This window comes from Pan paniscus, chromosome 20, assembly GCF_029289425.2.
Source record: "Pan paniscus chromosome 20, NHGRI_mPanPan1-v2.0_pri, whole genome shotgun sequence".
Classification (NCBI taxonomy): Eukaryota; Metazoa; Chordata; class Mammalia; order Primates; family Hominidae; genus Pan; species Pan paniscus.
The window spans coordinates 19,372,647-19,392,281 of record NC_073269.2 but is presented as its reverse complement, the minus strand read 5'-3'; the positions used below and the strand labels follow the sequence as shown (position 1 = coordinate 19,392,281).

General features: G+C 50.2%; 1 protein-coding gene across 4 annotated transcripts in view; it reads right to left on the bottom strand.

Moving 5' to 3' along the window:
- The window catches only part of PKN1 (protein kinase N1), a 38,778-nt gene that overhangs the window by 9,356 nt on the left and 9,787 nt on the right, over window positions 1–19,635 (bottom strand). For all 4 annotated transcript variants that reach the window (XM_008959141.4, XM_034945333.4, XM_055103915.2 and 1 more), the window contains exons 3-9: window positions 18,691–18,842; window positions 15,926–16,061; window positions 12,022–12,167; window positions 11,377–11,590; window positions 10,483–10,677; window positions 4,407–4,516; window positions 4,172–4,315 (exon numbers count right to left, since the gene is read on the bottom strand). In XM_008959141.4, the coding sequence (XP_008957389.2) occupies window positions 4,172–4,315; window positions 4,407–4,516; window positions 10,483–10,677; window positions 11,377–11,590; window positions 12,022–12,167; window positions 15,926–16,061; window positions 18,691–18,842 (1,097 nt within the window). The remainder of the gene's footprint in view (window positions 1–4,171; window positions 4,316–4,406; window positions 4,517–10,482; window positions 10,678–11,376; window positions 11,591–12,021; window positions 12,168–15,925; window positions 16,062–18,690; window positions 18,843–19,635) is intronic.

Sequence of the window (19,635 nt, the reverse complement as noted above, 5' to 3'; positions counted from 1 at the left end):
AGCAGCTGGGATTACAGGCACCCACCACCAAGCCTGGCTAATTTCTTTCTTTTTTTTTTTTTTTTGAGACACAGTCTCACTCTGTTGCCCAGGCTGGAGTACAGTGGTGCGATCTTGGCTCACTACAACCTCCACCTCCCGGGTTCAAGTGATTCTCCTGCCTCAGCCTCCCAAGTAACTGGGATTACAGGCGTGCGCCACCACACCTGGCTGATTTTTGTATTTTTAGTAGAGACTGGGTTTCTCCACGTTGGCCAGGCTGGTCTTGAACTCCTGACCTCAGGTGATCTGCCTGCCTACCCTCCCAAAGTGCTGGATGACAGGCGTGAGCCACCGCACCCAGCCGAATTTTTGTATTTTTAGTAAAGACAGGGTTTCACCATGTTGGCCAGGCTGGTCTCAAACTCCTGACCTCAAATGATCCATCCGCCTCAGCCTCCCAAAGTATTGGGATTACAGGCGTGAGCCACAGCGCCCGGCCAGAGCTGCAGAAAAGTTCTATGGAATAGTGCTTCTGTATAGGCATAAAAACAAAATAGAATGCCACAGAGAGACCTTGAAGGCAAAGAGAAATGCTTTAGAATGTGTTCCCCAGGCCACCCGCCATCACTTTCCATTTGGTTTGGGCTGTGTTCTGAATGGGAGAACAATTTTAAACCTCTGACATCTGGGGTCAACTCTTCTCCACGCCCCTTTCTTTCTTTCTTTCTTTCTTTTTTTTGAGAGAGAGTTTCGCTGTTGTTGCCCAGGCTGGAGTGCAATGATGCGATCTCGGCTCACTGCAACCTTCATCTCCCAGGTTCAACTGATTCTCCTGCCTCAGCCTCCCGCGTAGCTGGGATTACAGGCGCCTGCTACCACACCCGGCTAATTTTTCTATTTTTAGTAGAGACGGGGTTTCACCATGTTGACCAGGCTAGTCTCAAACTCCTGACTTAGTGATCTGCCCGCCTCAGCCTCCCAAAGTGCTGGGATTACAGGTGTGAGCCACTGTGCCTGGCCCCGCCCCTTTCTTTCACTGGTGCTTGATGGTCAGACCAGGGGAGAACCTCTGCTTAGGGATATGGATATAGAGAGATGGATAAATAGACACAGAAAGAGACAGATATAGACGCAGGTAGATAGAGAGGGGCATGGACGGAAGGGTAGTTACAGATAGAGAAAGAGAGAGGGACTGATAGAGAAAGGGATTCATAGAAAGAGAAGGATGCATGGATGGATGGATGGATAGATAGATACAGCTATCGAGAGAAAAAGAGAGAGAGACACAGATAGATATAGAGAGGGATAGATAGAGACAGAGAGAGGAATGGGTGGATATAAATAGAGATAGAGGAATATACAGAGACGGATGGATAGAGGGATGAGCATAGATAAGGTAAATGGATGGATGGATAAGATGATAGATAATATAGATGGATAGATAATATAGACAGATGGGTAGACGGAAAGATAGATTAGTTGATAGATAATATAGATGGATGGATAGATAGATATAGCTATATAGAGAAAAATAGAGGCACAGATAGATATAGAGAGGGATAGATAGAGATAGAGAGAGGAATGGGTAGATATATATACAGAGAAATATACAGGGCTGGATAGATGGATGGATGATGCATACATAAGATTGATGGATAAGATGACTGACAGATAATAGAGACGGATGCATGGAAAAATAGATTGGTTGATAGATAATATATAGATAGATATAGATAGATAAATGGATAGATGGATTAGATAAATAGATGATATAGATACCTAATATAGATGGATACACAGATAAGACAGATAGATAATATAGGTGTATCTATCAATGGATAGAGGATGCATTGATAAGATGGCTGGGCCGGGCGCGGTGGCTCACGCCGGTAATCCCAGCACTTTGGGAGGCCAAGGCGGGCAGATCACGAGGTTAGGAGATGGAGACCATCCTGGCTAACACAGTGAAACCCCGTCTCTACTAAAAATACAAAAAATTAGCTGGGCGTGGTAGCGGGCGCCTGTAGTCCCAGCTACTCGGGAGGCTGAGGCAGGAGAATGGCATGAACCAGGGAAGCAGAGGTTGCAGTGAGCCAAGATCGCACCACTGCACTCCAGCCTGGGAGACAGCGAGACTCCATCTCAAAAAAAAAAAAAAAAAAAAAAAAAGATGGATGGATGAATGCATAGACAGACAAAATGGATGGATGGACACGTAGGTGGGTAAATAATAGATAATATGTGTGTGTATACATATATAGCTAATCTATCATATATATATGTAAAATGGGGTACACATATAGGTTAGCGGAAGATTAAAAGAGTTTTTTAGGATAATTTGGCTAAATGAGGGGTCAAGTGCCCCTTCTCTGTGCCCCAGTTTCCTCCTCTGTCAAATTTGAGTAATAACAGTCCCTCTTTTGTTGGTTGGTTGTGAGAATTAATGAGTTAACGTCGCCAAAGTACTCGCTACAGAGTACATAGTATAAGTACTGGCTTATACTATGAGAACTCAGCTAGAAATGTCATTTAGACCAGGGGTTCCCGGCCAGGGAGCACTTGACAGTGTCTGGAGACCTCTGGGCTGTCAAAACTCAGGGGGAGGTGGTGCTACTGACATCCTGTAAGCAGTGGGGAGAGGTGCTACATCCTCTAGTACGCAGGACAGCCCCACCACAGAGGATGATGTGGCCCCATATGTCAACAGTGCCAAGGGTAGGCCACCTCAATTCAGACCTTCACCCTCACACAGCTGTGGAAGGAATCACTTTCTCTTGACTGTGGCTCTGGTAGCAATCACCACGATATGTTGCCAGGTTTTGTATCTCTTTCCTGGTTGGAAGAAATTTTATAATTTATTTCCTTTTTTCTTTAAACATTTCTAAATTTGGAAATCAGCTTCTTCTTCTTCTTTTTTTTTTTTTTAAGTATCTTGCCTCAGAACAAAACCAATCCCAGCTAAGGTCCTATCACTGATGTGGCTAATTAGAAGTGCTTTTCTTCTTCTTCTTCTTTTTTTTTTTTTTTTTTTTTTTTTTTTTTTTTTTTTGAGACAAGAGTCTCACTCTGTTGCCCAGGCTGGAGTGCAATGGCGTGATCTCAGCTCACTGCAACCTCTGTCTCCTGGGTTCAAGCAATTCTCCTGCCTCAGCCTCCCAAGTAGCTGGGATTACAGGTACCCACTATCATGCCCAGCTAATTTTTGTATTTTTAATAGAGATGGGGTTTCACCATGTTGGCCAGGCTAGTCTGGAACTCCTGGCCTCAAGTGATCCACCCGCCTCAGCCTCCCAAAGTGCTGGGATTACAGGCGTGAGCCACCACACCTGGCCAAGGTGTACTTTTCTATCAAGGTTCAGAGACAGATCTAAAATGTATCTTCCCCTTCTAGAATGCACTGGTCTAAAACATACCTGCCACTTCTGAAAGAGCCTGATCTAAAACTGTCTTTCCGTACTAAGAGAAACCATATCTAAAACATATCTTATGCTTCTAAAAGAGCCTGATCTAAAATGTATCTTCCCCTTCTAGAACAAGCAGATTTTTTTTTCTTTGTGAGACTCCTGGGCGACAGAGTCTCACTCTGTCGCCCAGGCTGGAGTGCAGTGGTGGGATCTCAGCTCACTGCAGCCTCCGCCTCCTGGGTTCAAGCGATTCTCCTGTCTCAGCCTCCCGAGTAGCTGGGACTAAAGGCATGTGCCATGACGCCCAACTAATTTTGTACTTTTAGTTGAGACGCGGTTTCACCATGTTGGCCAGGCTGGTCTCCCTGACCTCCGGTGATCCTCCTGCCTCAGCCTTCCAAAGTGCTGGGATTACAGGCATGAGCCACCACGCCCAGCCTAGAACAGGCAGATCAAAAGCCTATCTTCCCTTTCTAGAAGAGCCTGATCTAAAACATATCTTTCCCTTCTAGAAAAAAGCAGATCTAAAACGTCTCTTCCCCTTCTGGAAGAGCCTGACCTAAAACGTATCTTCTCCTTCTAAAAAGGCAGAGTTAAAACATATCTTCCGTTTCTAGAAGAGCTGGATCTAAAATCTATTTTCCTCTTCTAGAAAAGCCTGACTTAAAATTTATCTTCCCTTTCTGGAAGAGCCAGACCTAAAACATATTTTCCCCTTCTAGGAAAGTGGGAATGGGGCAGTGAGGGAGAAGAAGCATTTTCTCAGGGTCAGGTGTGGGCTATACCTCAGCCACCAGGCAGCCCTGGGGTTCCATGTCCAGCTGCACCTCATGCCTCTCATTGTCCAAGAAATCCTCCAACTTCAGGAATTTGAGGGCACACAGGCCCCGCTGGTCCCGCCAGAACACAGCCAACTCCAGTTCCCGTGCCTGGAGGGAGAGGAAGAGGGCCATCACTCAGGGTGCCAGAGGCATGGAACCCCTCCTTCTCTAGGCCCTGCTGTCCTCCAACGCAGCTCACCCTCTCCAGCTCCAGAGTGAAGCTCTGGTCCCAGGCATTGGGGCCACATGGCTTCCAAGACGTCTGCCCCACCACTGTGTTATCCAGCTTAAGCACAGTGCTGACTTCACCTGAAATGGGAGAGAGGGCCCAGTCAGAAAATGCTGGCAGTGGCCAGACAAGGTTGCTCATGCCTGTAATCCCGGCACTTTAGGAGGTTGAGGCAGGCGGATCACTTGAGGCCAGGAGTTCAAGACCAGCCTGGCCATCATAGTGAAACCCCGTCTCTACTAAAAATACAAAAAATTAGCTGGGCGTGGTGGCACGCGCCTGTAATGCCAGCTACTCGGGAGGCTGAGGAAGGAGAATCACTTGAACCCAGGAGGCAGAGGTTGTAGTGAGCCAAGATCATGCTACTGCGCTCCAGCCTGCGTGACACAGCAAGACTCGGTCGAAAAGAGAGAAGAGAAGAGAAAATAAAAACGGCCAGGCACAGTGGCTCATGCCTGTAATCTCAACACTTTCGGAGGCTGAGGCAGGTGGATCACCTGAGGTCAGAAGTTTGAGACCAGCCTGACCAACATGGTGAAACCCCATGTCTACTAAAAATAAAAAATTACCCAGGCGTGGTTGCACATGCCTGTAATCCCAGTTACTCGGGAGGCTGAGGCAGGAGAATCCCTTGAACCCAGGAGGCAGAGGTTGCAGTGAGCCGAGATCACGCCACTGCACTCCAGCCTGGGCAACAAGAGCGAAGCTCCATCTCAAAAAAAAAAAAAAAAGAAAAAGAAAGAAAATGCTGGCAGAAAGGGGCATGTCTATTATCTTTTTCTTTTTCTTTTTTTTTTTTTTGGTAGAGATGAGTCTTGTTATGTTGCCCAGGCTGGTCTCAAACTCCTGGCCTCAAGTGATATTCTCCTGCCTCAGCCTCCCAAGTATCTGGGATTACAGGCATGAGCCACCAGGCCTAGCTGTCTGCTATCTTTTTAAAATGAATCCTCCCCTCCATAACTTTTCTCCCACTGTAAAGTTTTGCATTTGACATTGAAGCCTTTAATCCAGTTGATTTTTTTACATGGTGTGATGTGAGGCAGGGATCCAAATTCAATTTTATTCTACATGGAAGTCCCAGCCACATACTCCTAAGGATTTATTTATTCATTTATTTTTTGAGCCAGAGTCTCTCTCTGTCACCCAGGCTGGAGTGCAGTGGCACAATCTCGGCTCACTGCAACTTCCACCTTCTGGGTTCAAACAATTCTCGTGCCTCAGCTTCCAAAGTAGCTCAGACTACAGGCGCACACCACCATGCCCAGCTAATTTTTGTGTTTTTAGTAGAGATGGGGTTTTGCCACGTTGGCCAGGATGGTCTTGAACTCCTGACCTCAAGTGATCACTGGCCTTGGCCTCTCAAAGTGCTGGGATTACAGGCGTGAGCCACCGCGCCCAGGCACTCCTGAGGATTTACCCTAGCCAAATGCATGTGGGTATACATCAGGAGATGCATTTATATAAAGTGTATGTAACAGTCCAAAATAGAGGCATCCCACAGTCCATTAACAGGAGAATTAATATTTTAAAACTGCTATACCGTCTTAGTAGCTGAAGTACGAAATTGCTGATATTTAACTATTTTTTTGCTTTCAGAAAGAGGCAATTCGATATGGCTCAGTCTAACATAAGGGATTACTAAACATGAATAAATATGAATTAACTATAGCTTGTCACAACAAAATGGATGAGTCTACCAAAACAATGCTTTTTTTGGTTTGGTTTGGTTTTTTGCATTTTTTTGTAGGGTGGGGTTTCACCATGTTGCCCAGGCTGGGTTCAAATTCCTTGGCTCAAGCAATCCCTCCACCTCGGCCTCTCAAAGTGCTGGGATTACAGGCATGAGCCACTATGCCTAGCCCCTAAACAATGTTGAATGAAAGAAGCCATGTGATAGAATAGTCTGTATGAGCCTGTCAATATAAAGTTCTAATACCAGGCAAAATTAAACAAAAGTTTTTGGGGATGCAAACATGGGGTTCTACAACTACAAATTATAGCAAGGAAATGATAAAAGTCGGGAGAGTAGCCACCTCTATGGCAGAGGAAGGAGGTGGAATTGTGGAGGAGACAAGAGGGGGCTTCTGGAGAGCTGGAAATATTCTATTTCTTTTCCTTTTTTTTTTTTAAGATGGGGTCTCGCTCAGTTGCCCAGGCTGGAATGCAGTGGTGCAATCACAGCTCACTGTAGCCTTGACCTCCTGCACTCAAGCAATCCTCCCACTTCAGCCTCCCAAGTAGCTGGGACCGCAGGCACAAGCCACCATGCCCACGCCTGGTTAATTTTTGGTTGGTTTGTCTTCTCTTTTTTTCCCTTTAGTTTTTTTTTCTGTGACACAGATTCAGGAGGGCCTGATGACATGTACCCCCAATTTTTTTTTTTTTTTTGAGACAGAGTCTTGCTCTGTCACCCAGGCTGGAGTGCAGTGGCGTGATCTCGGCTCACTGCAAGCTCTGCCTCCCAGGTTCCTGCCATTCTCCTGCCTCAGCCTCCCGAGTAGCTGGGACTACAGGCGCCCGCCACCACTCCCGGCTAATTGTTTGTATTTTTAGTAGAGTTGGGGTTTCACTGTGTTAGCCAGGATGGTCTCGATCTCCTGACCTTGTGATCCACCCGCTTCGGCCTCCCAAAGTGCTGGGATTACAGGCGTGAGCCACCACACCTGGCCATACGCCCCAATTTTTAAATTATTTGTAAAGACAAGGTCTTGCTATGTTGCCCAGGCTGGTCTTGAACTCCTGGGTTCAAGTGATCCTCCTGCAAATCCCAAAATGCTGGGATTCCAGGCATGAGCCGTGGCACCTGGCTGCCATATTCTATTTCCTAACGCAGGTGGTGGTAATATGGGTGTCTGCTCTCCTGTTACTCTTCTCCACACTCCCTTTTTTTTTTGTACATACGTATTAATTTTCTTTCTTTTTCCTTTTTTGCCATGAGATTACGAATCAAATTTTCTTTTAAAAAAATTATGGCCAACATGGTGAAACCCCATCTCCATAAAAATACAAAAATTAGCCGGGTGTGGTGGCGCACGCCTGTAATCCCAGCTATTTGGGTTGGCTGAGGCAAGAGAATCGCTCGAACCGAGGAGGCAGAGGTTGCAGTGAGCTGAGACAGTGCCACTGCACTCCAGCCTGGGCAGCAGAGGAGAATCTGTCTCAAGAAAAAAAAAATTATGGTAAAATACATGTAACATAAAATTTACCATCATAATCACTTTGAAGTGTCCAGTTCAGTGGCATTAAGTACATTCACATTGCTGTGCAACCATTACCACCATCCATCTCCAGAACTTTCACCTTACAAAACTGAAACTCTGTCCACATTAAATAATAAACTCCCCATTCCCCCTCCCTCTACTCCCTGGCATCCATCATTCTACTTTCTGTCTCTATGAATCTAACTACTCTAGGAACCTCACATAACTGGAATCATACAATATTTGTCTTTTGGGGACTGGCTTATTTCACTTAGACTAATGTCCTCAAGATTCATCCGTGTTGCAGGATAAGACAGGATTCCTTTCCTTTTTTTTTTGAGACAGTGTTTCACTCTGTCACCCAGGCAAGAGTACAGTGGCATGATCTTGGCTGACTGCAACGCCTGCCTCCTGGGCTCAAGCGATTTTCCTACCTCAGCCTCCTGAGTAGCTGGGATTACAGGCATGTGCCACCACACCCGGCTAATTTTTGTATTTTTAATAGAGATGGGGTTTCACCATGTTGGCCAGGCTGGTCTCGAACCCCTGACCTCAAGTGATCCACCTGCCTCGGCCTCCCAAAGTGCTGGGATTACAGGCATGAGCCACTGCGCCTGGCAGGATTTCTTTCCTTTTTAAATCTGAGCAATGTTCCATTCCATGGCTGGCCCACGTTTTGTTTATCCATTCATCTATTGGTGGATCTGGGTTGCTTCCATTTTTGGCTTTCATAATGCTGCTATGAACACAGGTATACATATCTCTGAGACCCTTTTATTTTTTTAAAATATTTTTCTATCACTATTTTTAAAACTGACAAATAAAAATTATATATATTTATCATGCACAACATGTTGTTTTGAAATATGTATGCATTATGGAATGTCCGAGGCCCTGTTTTTAATTCTTTTGGGGATATGCCCAGAAGTAGCTTTGGATCATATGGTTACTCTTGTTTTTTTGTTTGTTTGTTTGTTTGTTTTGAGATGGAGTCTCATTCTGTCAGCCAGGCTGGAGTGCAGTAGCATGATCTCTGCTCACTCCAACCTCTGCCTCCCGGATTCAAGCAATTCTCCTGTCTCAGCCTCCAGAGTAGCTGGGACTACAGGCGTGCACCACCACCAAGCCCGGTTAACTTTTGTATTTTTAGTAGAAATGGGGTTTCACCATGATGGCCAGGCTGGTCTTGAACTTCTGACCTCAGGTGATCCACCTACCTTGACCTCCCAAAGTGGTGGAATTACAGGTGTGAGCCATTGCGCCTGGCCTGCTTACTCTGTTTTTACTTGTTTCAGGAACTGCCAATATTCCTTCCTTCCTCCCTCCCTCTCTCTCTCTTTCTTTCAGACAGAGTTGCTCTGTTGCCCAGGCTGGAGTGCAGTGGCTCGATCTAAGCTCACTGCAACTTCTGCCTCCTGGGTTCAAGCGATTCTCCTTCCTCAGCCTTCTGAGTAGCTGGGATTACAGACACACACCACCATGCCCAGCTAATTTTTGTATTTTTAGTAGAGACGGGGTTTTGCCATGATAGCCAGGCTGGTCTCGAACTCCTGACCTCAGGTGATCTGCCCCCCTCAGCCTCCCAAAGTGCTGGGATTACAGGTGTGAGCCACTGCACTCGGCCATGCCAATATATTTTCCATAGGGCTGCACCATTTTACACTCCCACCAACAGTGCACAAAGGTTCTGATTTCTCTCCACATCCTCACCAACACTTATTTTCTGTTTGTTTTGTTCGGTTTTTAAAATAGTATTAGTCATCCTAATGAATATGATATATTGGTTTCTTGTTTAGTTTTCCTTTCTTTTTAAATTTGTTTTATTTATTTATTATTATTATTTTGAGATGGAGTCTTGCTCTGTTGCACAGGCTGGAGTACGGTGGCACAATCTCGGCTCACTGCAACCTCCGCCTCCTGGGTTCAAGCAATTCTCTGCCTCAGCCTCCCGAGTAGCTGGGATTACAGGCACGCGCCGCCATGCCTGGCTAATTTTTTTGTATTTTTTGTAGAGATGGGGTTTCACCATGCTGGCCAGGCTGGTCTTGAACTCCTGACCTCGTGATCCACCCGCCTCGGCCTCCCCAAGTGCTGGGATTACAGGCGTGAGCCACCACGCCCAGCCTTTTTTTTAATCTAAATAAACTTGAAATTTTTTTTCTTTTTTTTTAATTTAGAGACAGGGTCTCTCTGTCATCTAGGCTAGAGTGAAATGGCTCAATGATAGCTCACTGGGCTCAAGTGATCCTCCCACCTCTGGAATAGCTAGGACTACAGGTGCGGGCCACCACATCTGGCTAATTTTTACATTTTATTTTTTGTAGAGACAGGGTCTTGCTATGTTGCCCAGGCTGGTCTCAAACTCCTGGCCTCAAGTGATCCTCCTGTCTCAGCCTCCCAAAGTGCTGGGATTACAGGCATGAGCTGCTGCACCTGGCCTGTTTTTTTGTTTTTGTTGTTGTTTTCGTTCTCTTTTGAGGCAAAGTCTCACTCTGTCACCCAGGCTGGAGGGCAATGGCGCGATCATGGCTCACTGCAATTTCCACCTCCCGGGTTCAAGTAATTCTCCTGCCTAAGCCTCCCAAACAGCTGGGATTACAGGTGTGCACCACCATGCCCAGCTAAGTTGTATTTTTAAGTAGAGACAGTGTTTCACCATGTTGGCCAGGCTGGTCTCAAATTCCTGACCTCAAGTGATCCGTCCACCTTGGCTTCCCAAAGTGCTGGGATTACATGTGTAAACCACCACGCCCGACCCCTGGCTTATTTTTTAAAGGTTTACAAATATGGGGCATTCCAGGTCCCCAATGCCACCTCGTTTCTCAGGGCCCACGATGCCCACTCACTGGTGTTCTCGGCTTCTGCTTTGAGGCTGCTCCGGCCACTGAGGCTTCCGCTTCGGCTGTAAAGGCCCCGGGCTGGGCGGCTCAGGAAGGGGGGGCGGCTGTCTGGGGTCCCAGGTCCCCCCATTGAGGGCGTAGGGTTCCAGGGGATGGTCTCTGGGAGGTCTCTGCAGCCCACTACTCGTACCTCCAGGGTCCCTGTAGGAGGGGAAAGCTCAGCAGGGGGCCACTTCTGGGGCAGGCTGAGCGGAGGGGACCACAGCGGGGAGGGGACACATCCAGACGCAGCCATGGTACAAGTGGGAGCCAGTGAGGGACAACCAGAATGGAGCATAGGGCATGAGGCCGGGATGTCCGTGCTGGGATAGGAGAATATGAGAGAAGCAGTCCTTCCGGGAGGGGCTCGGATGCGGGAGTTTAGGGGCAGAAGAGAGGCTCAGGGTACAGGCCGTGGGCCCAGGCAAGCAGGAACAGGGTAGGACTAGGGGTTGTAGGGGAGGACTTGGTGGACAATCTGAGGTCTAAGATGGGCTAGGGGTCTACGGTGGGGCTGGTCTGGAGGGGTAGATGGCTGAGGGGTCTGTGGAAGGTGGGGCTGGCTGGTCTGCAGCAGGCGGGTAGGAGGCTCATGGCTGAGCGTTGTGAGGCCGAGGTGGGGCTGGGGAACAAGGGCTGGGAGAAAAATACTGGGCCAGGTGAAGAGAGATGGAGAAACTGAGGTGTGGGGTGGGGGGGCAAAAGCCCAGAATCAGAGGGCAAAGGAGGGGAGGAGACAGTGGTGGGATGGGAGTCCAGGGTTGGGGAGAGTGGAGATTGAAGTCGGGGGTCACAGGAATGGGGAAATGAGAGGAGTCGGAGGCCCAGGGCTGCAGGGGTGGGGTAGGGTCTCAGGCCCACCTGTGAGCGGCGCGGGCTTGCACAGGGTGCTGTAGTGCGTGGCGGGAAAGGGCCCGGCCAGGCGGGTGCTGAAAGCAGCGGACGAGGCGGCAGCGAGCTCTTCTCGCAGCAGCCGCCCCTTGGGGTGGTCGGCGGGCAGCTCCCCAAGTCTCCGCTCCAGAGCCTCCCGCAGCAGCCCCAGCTTCTGGTTGGATTCTGTCAATTTCTCCTGGGCCTGTGGTGGGAAGTGTGGGGCTGGGGGCGGGACCAGGCTTGCCCCTTCCCAAGTGCAGGCCTAGGCCCCACCCCCAGGCTGAGTCTCACACTGAGCTCCTCCCTAGAGGGCTAAACCTCAAACCAACTTGGTCCCACCTCTGGGAAAACCAGGCCCCGCCCCTTGGAGAGGCCCCTCCCCTCACCGAGGGCCATTTCTGCCTGAAACCACGCCCCCTCGCTGAGGCCCCGCCCCTCACAGTTGCACTGTTCCTGCCTGACGCCCTGCCCCTCACAGTAGTCTACCCTGGCTGAGGCCCCACCCCTTATGAAGGTCCCACCCCCTTTGAGGCTCCCCCCCTCACCGTGGGTGTTCCTGGTGAAGTCCCCGCCGCTTGCTGAAGCACCGCCCCTTGCTGAAGCCCCGCCTCTAATGAAAGCTCCGCCCCTCACCTCGCTGACTGCCTTGCGGTCCGGGGCCTTGGCAGCGCTGAGCAGGCGCAGTACGTTCTTGGCACCCTCGGCCACCGCGTGCTCCACTCGGAAGTGGTGCCGCAGCTCTTCGATGCGCAGCTCCACAGCCCCCAGGTCAGGACTCCCTGTGAGCGTGGAACACAGGGCAGTGAGGCTAGCCTGCAGCGCCCCACCAACCTAGTCGCAGACACAGCCATTCGCAGGAACAGGCACGGGCCACAGACAAACCATCATGAAGATGCATCATGCTTCATCCAAGGGGCAGGCACAGTGACACTGTCGCACTGTCACCTGCAGGCAGCCACACTTCCACCCAGACTCTTTTATCCAAACACCATCACTCACGGGGCCAGTCCTAGGGAAAAAGTTACCCTGTTACGGGGGACAGTCTGAGCAATGACACACAGGCACACTGTCACCCCATGCTTACCGACAGACACATTGTCACGGTCCCTCTTCACCTCCAGGGATTTGCACAGGGACAGACGCAGGCACATTGTGGCCCCCAGGGATAAGCCACATTATCTAGATTCAGACACTGTCACCCAGGGGCTGTCACCCAAACAGACAGGAACATCTAAATCATAGGCCAAGCATGGCGGCTCAGGCCTGTAATCTCAGCACTTTCGGAGGCCAAGGCAGGCGGATTACTTGAGGTCAGGAGTTTGAGACCAGCCTGGCCAACATGGTGAAACCCTCTCTACTAAAAACACAAAAATTAGCTGGGCACAGTGACGCATGCCTGTAATCCCAGCTACTCAGGAGGCTGAGGCAGGAGAATCACTTGAACCCAGGAGGTGGTGGTTGCAGTAAGCCGAGATTGCGCCATTGCTCTCCAGCCTGGGTGACAGAGTGAGACTCTATGTCATTAAAAAAAAAAAAAAAAAATACTGTCATACCCGTGTTGACACACCTCATTCCCCAATGAACAGTCACCAGGTTACACAGTCAACCAGGCATGGTGACACTCATGGACATTTGGACAACCACAGCATACTACATTTACACAGATGGTGTCAGTCACAAAGACACTGTTAAGAGACTCAATGTTTGTCTCCTACCAAATTCCTATGTTGAACCCCTAATCCCCAGTGGGATGGCACTTGGACTTCTCCAAGTGCCTTTGGGAGGTAATTAGGGTTAGAGGAGGTCATGGAGGGAGGGCCATCATGATGGGATTAGCGCCCTTATTGGAGGAGGAAGAAGCTGGGTGCAGTGGTCCATGCCTGTAATCCCAGCACTTTAGGAGGCTGAGGCAGGAGGATCACCCGAGGCCAGGAGTTTGAGACCAGCCTGGGCACCATAGAGAGACCTTGTCTCTACTAAAAATAAAAAATAAATTAGCGAGGCATAGTGGCGTGTGCCTGTAGTCCCAGCTACTTAGAAGGCTGAACGAGGAGGATCACTTGAGCCCAGAAAGTCGAGGCTGCAGTGAGCTGTGATCACGCCACTGCACTCCAGCCTGGGTGACAGACCGAGACCCTGTCTCAAAAAACTAAAAATGAAAAATAAGAAGAGGAAGAGACACTAAGGCTCTTTCTCCCTGTGAGGGCGCAGTAAGAAGGGAGCCATCTGTAAGCCAGGAAGAGCGCCCTCACCAGGAACCGACCACGCTGGTACCCTGATCTGGGACTGCCAGTCTCCGGAACTGTGAAAAACATAAATGTCTGTTGTTTAAGTCACTCAGCCTATGGGACTTTGTTATGGCGGCCCAAGGAGAGTAAGGCAGGCACTGTCGCACTGACACTGTCACACTGTCGCCCACAGGGACACATGGCATTACCACTTTGTCACCAGCGTAGGCACACTATCACCAGAGGAACACATACTCTGTCACAAAGATGTAGTCACCCTGCCACATAGAGACACTGTCATGAGTCAGACTCTGTTACACAGACACGGCCCTGTCATCTTGGGCACAGGGACACCATTATAGGGGCAGAGAAACACAGTCACAGACACAAATGCATTTATGCCCAAGCACAGGGTCAAGAAAAGGGGCACAGGCCAGGCATAGTGGCTCATGCCTATAATCTCAACACTTTGGGAGGGTAAGGCAGGAGGATCACTTGAGGTCAGGAGTTTGAGACCAGCCTGGGCAAGACCTAGTCTCTACAAAAAAAAAATTTCTTTTAATAAGCTGGGTGTGGTGGCACACGCCTATGGTCCCAGCTACTCAGCAGGATTGCTTGAGCCCAGAAGGTCAAGCCTGCAGTGAGTTATGATCGCGCCATTGCATTCCAGCCTGGGCAACAGAGCAAGACCCTGTCTAAACAAAAAAAGTGTGTCGGCCAGGCACGGTGGCTCATGCCTGTAATCCCAGCACTTTGGGAGGCCAAGGCAGGCGGATCACCAGGTCAGGAGATCGAGACCATCCTGGCTAACATGGTGAAACCCCGTCTCTACTAAAAATACAAAAAATTCGTAGGGCGTGGTGGCTCAAGTCTGTAATCCCAGCGCTTCGGGAGGCCAAGGCAGGCGGATCATGAGATCAGGAGATCGAGACCATCCTGGCTAACATGGTGAAACCCCGTCTCTACTAAAAATACAAAAAAATTAGCCAGGCGTGGTGGCAGGTGCCCGTAGTCCCAGCTACTTGGGAGGCTGAGGCAGGAGAATGGCATGAACCCAGGAGGCAGAGCTTTCAGTGAGCCGAGATCACACCACTGCACTCCAGCCTGGGCGACAGAGCAGGACTCCGTCTCAAAAAAAAAAACAAAATTTAGCCGGGTGTGGTGGTGGGCGCCTATAGTCCCAGCTACTCAGGAGGCTGAGGCAGGAGAATGGCGTGAACCCGGGAGGCAGAGGTTGCAGTGAGCAGAGATTGTGCCACTGCATTCCAGCCTGGGCAACAGAGCGAGACTCCATCTCAAAAAAAAAAAAAAAAAAAAAGTGTGTCCCTGCAGTGTGTGTCAGTGCGACGGTGCACGTGATTGTGTGCCTGTACTGTGGATATCCACATGGACTTCACAGTGACTATGTGTGATGGTAGGATCACACATTCCTTTGTCTCTGGGTGTTGTCGCAAGGATGGGTGACTGGATGACTTTATTCCTAAAAGTCCCAGTGACTGATAAAGCGCCATGTGGCAGCAGGTCTAGGGGTGACAGTGAGACTGTGTGTTTTTTGGTGTGTTTTTTTGAGACAGAGTCTCACTCTGTTGCCCAGGCTGGAGTGCAGTGGGGCGACCTTGGGTTACTGCAACCTCCGCCTCCCGGGTTCAAGTGATTCTCCTGCCTCAGCCTCCTGAGTAGCTGGGACTACAGCTGCGTGCCACCACGCCCAGCTGATTTTTGCATTTTTAGTAGAGACAGGGTTTCATCATGTTGGCCAGGCTGATCTCGAACTCCTGACCTCAAATGATCCGCCCGCCTCGGTTTCCAAAGTGCTGGGATTACAGGCGTCAGCCACTGCACCCAGCCGAGACTGTGTTTATAAGGCAACATACCTGTGACTATCAACTTCCTTGGAACTGTGTCTGTGTTATTGGTGTCCAGGTGAGTGACACATGTGGACACAGTGTGACTGTGAGTGTCTGACTCTCTGTGACCAAGTGCCAGGGTCATTATTCAGAATAGTCAGGCAGTCAAAAACATAGTAAATGAATGGGCGTGGCTGGGTACCAATAAAACTTTATTGACAAAAAAAAGACAATGGATAGATTTGGTCTGAAGGTGGTAATTTACCAACCCCTGATGTAATCCAAACTTTGCATGGGACAAAATGGGAAGCTCTGGCCCAGAGAGGGTCAGGAATGTGTTGAAGTCTCACAGTGGGTCACAGGACCCACCTCCCTGCCCCAGAAAGGGACTCATTATGGAGCTGGAGGCTGAGCCCTGCAAGGCGAGATGCAGGCTAAGCTGCCTGGAAGCAAGGGACTCACCTTGGGTGTCATCCGGGGCTGCCTGGTTCTCCAGCTGGCCGGCCTGCAGCGCCCGGCGGAGTTGCATGCGGATGATGTCAATCTTGGTCTTACTGTCCTGCAACATCTGCTGGGCTGTCAGCAGCAGCTTCCGGTCCTGGAGGCAGAGACAGTCTGAGAGAGGAAGGCTAGGTGGTTGGGGTCTAGCCACACCATGCAGGTCCTAGGTGACTGTGGCAGAGTGTTCACATGTGGATGTAACAACACGCATTTGCAGGCCAGGCACGGTGGCTCATGCCTGTAATCCCCGCACTTTGGGAGGCTGAGGTGGGTGGACTGCTGAGCTCAGGAGTTAAAGACCAGCCTGGGCAACAGGGCAAGACCTTGTCTCCACAAAAAAATGCAAAAATTAGCTGGGCGTGGTGGTGTGCACCTGTGGTCCTAGCTACTCAGGGGGCTGAGGCGGGAAGATCACTCAAGCCCAGGAGTTGGAGGCTGCATTGAACTGAGATTGCATCACTGCCCTCCAGCCTGGGAAACAGAGCAAGACCCTGTCTCAAAATAAATAAATAAGTAAATAAATGTACTTCCATGCATTCCTGGATACAGTGGCATGATGTAGTCCATGGAGTCCTCAGCCTCCTGAGTAGCTGGGATTACAGGCGCCCACCACCATGCCCAGCTTTTTTTTTTTTTTTGAGACATAATCTCGCTCTGTCGCCCAGGCTGGAGTGCAGTGGTGTGATCTCAGCTCACTGCAACCTCTGCCTCCCAGGTTCAAGCGATTCTTCTGCCTCAGCCTCCCGAGTAGCTGGGATTACAGGCATGTGCCACCACGCCCGGCTAATTTTTGTATTTTTTTAGTACAGCTCGGGTTTCATCATGTTGGCCATGCTGGTCTTGAACTCCTGACTTCAAGTGATCCGCCCGCCTCAGCCTCCCAAAGTGCTGGGATCCACGCCCGGCCTACTCTATTCATTTTCACTGGGTCAGTATTACCCCCAGGGCGGGGGGCAGAAATTCTTAGGGGGTGAGAAACTCTTATTCTTTTTTTGTATAATGCTCAGATACATGTAAAAGATATACAATTGATCTAGGTTTTAAATTTTCATAGAATGGTGTTCAAATACTTGTACACAGGTGTTCATAGCAAAACTACTCACAATCGCTAAAAAGGTGGAAACAACCAAATGTCCACCAATTGATAAATGGGGCGCAGTGGCTCACATCCATAATCCCAGCACTTTGGGAGGCCAAGGCAGGAGGAATGCTTGAGCCCAGGACTTCGAGTCCAGCCTGGGCAACACAGACCCCTATCTCAATAAAAATAAAAATAAATTAAATAAGTAAAATAATGTTAGGCCAGGCGAGGTGGCTCACATCTGTAATCCCAGCACTTTGGGAGGCCGAGGTGGGCAGATCACCTGAGGTCAGGAGTTCGAGACTCACCTGGCCAATATGGTGAAACCCCATCTCTACTAAAAATACAAAAATTAGCGGGACGTGGTGGCATGCGCCTGTAATCCCAGGTACTTGGGATGCTGAGGCACGAGAATCGCTTGAACCCAGGAGGCGGAGGTTGTAGTGAGCCGAGATCACGCCACTGCACTCCATCCTGGGCGACAGAGTGAGACTCCGTCTCAAAAAATAAATAAAATAGTGTCATTAAAAAAATCCATGCAGTCTGTCCTCCCATGTGACATTCACGTGGAAGGACATGCGCACACCAGCCTGTGGGTCTGGACATTAATCCTCTAGCTGTAGGTTGGCCTGTGCTTGTGGTGTCAGAATTTCTGGGTGTTGATGGAGACCTGTGTGTTCCTGGGACTGATTGGCAGGACGGGGGATGTGTGTGTCTGTGCGTCCGTGTGCACCAGTCTCTGGGTATGAATGTAAGAGTGTGTGTGTGTGTCCAGATGTGGCTGTGGTGGGATTCTCCATGTGTTGCTAGATGTTGTTACCACTGTGTGTCTCTAGATGTTATGACAGCATGTGTGTGTGTGTGTCTAGAAGTTATGATGGTGTGTGTGTGTCAAGGTATGACATGACTGTGTGTGCTTGTAACAGGACACACCGTCAGCAGTGAGAGGCGGCATGTTGCCCTGACTGTGGATGGGCCTGAGGCTCTGCAGGGGACTGTGGGAGGAGGGGAGACAATTTGCCACATGTCTGTCTGACATCACCCATAGTCATGCTTCCCATATGCCCCCATGAGCTGCCTGTGCCTTAGTCCTGACACCAAGTTACACCCATCAGCCAGTATGTCCCCAATCCAAAGGCTCCCAGCCTCCCATGGGGGCAGCTGTAGGCTGCACCCTATGCCCCCAGCCTGTGATCTGCTCACAGGCGTGTGCATACATGTGCGGTGTGTGTGCAGATACACGGGTGGGTGTGTATGTGTGGGTGTGTACATGTGCGTGTGCATTGCAAATGTGTATGCAGGTACAGGTGCACAGGCAGGTGTGTGTGCATGTGCAGGTGTGTGTGCACATGGGGGGTGTATGTACACATGCTGGTATACGCACATGTGGGTGTGTGCAAGTATGCATGCACGTGCAGCTGTGTGTGCACGTTCAAGGGTGTGTACACATGCAGGTGTGTGCATGTACAGATGTGGGAGTACATGCCAGTGAGTGTGTGCACATACAGGTGTGGGTGCACACTTGAGTGGGTGTGTGTACACGTGGACAGGTGTGTACACATGCGGGTGGTTGTGCACATGTGGGTGGACTGTACGCACACAGGTGTGGTGTGTGCACACGGTGTGTGTGCACGTGCTGCCTCACCTTGGTGCTGCCATTGCTGTAGGTCTGGATCATGTTCTCCGCCCCCTGCTTCACCTTCAGCTCAATGGCCAACTGCTTCTCCAGGCCTGCCACGCGGCTCAGGTTGGTGGCCGAGCAGGTGGGGCCACCCGCACCAGGGGACTGGGGGCCATCTGGAGGCGACAGGTGGGAGAGAGTCACCACGCATCGTCACCTCAGCCTGCCTGGGAGGCTTCATCCTCAGCCCAGCCTGGGCATTGCCCCTGGGGCATGGGGGAGGGGGAGCTGGGGGCCAGCAGACAGGCAGGCAGGGGGACACCAGGGCCCAGCAGTCTACCCACCCACCCTCCCAGGGAAACCCCTCGGGGCTGGGGCAGAACCCAGGATGAATGAGTGCAGGCGAGCGCCCAGGTGTGTTAGTGTGTCCTTGGTGCTGAGTCCACTGCATTTGAGAGGCCCGTGAGTAACTACGTACATGGCTTGTGTGAGCCTATGGGTGTGGGAGTGGTGCCATCTGTGAGCTGAAGGGTGTTGGCATGGCTGAGTGTGTGTTTCCCTAGGTGTTAGTGTAACTCTGTGAGACGCCATGTGTTAGAATGACTGTCTGAGATTGTGGGTGTTGGGAGATGCTTTGCGTACATCTCTGACTGTTGCTACAACTGTGAGTTCAGATCTCCAGGTTGGTATGACTGAGTCTCCGGGTGTTGGCACATCCGGATGCATGTGTCTGCGTGAGTCTCTGGAGAGTGGTGTGACGCTTGAGGGGACCCTGGGTGCAGAAATGACTGAGGCCGGGCGCAGTGGCTCACGCCTATAATCCCAGCACTTTGGGAGGCCGAGGCAGGCGGATTGCTTGAGGTCAGGAGTTAAATACCACCCTGGCCAACTTGGCAAAACCCCGTCTCTACTAAAAATGCAAAAATTAGCCAGGTGTGGTGGCTCATGCCTATAATCCCAGCTACTTGG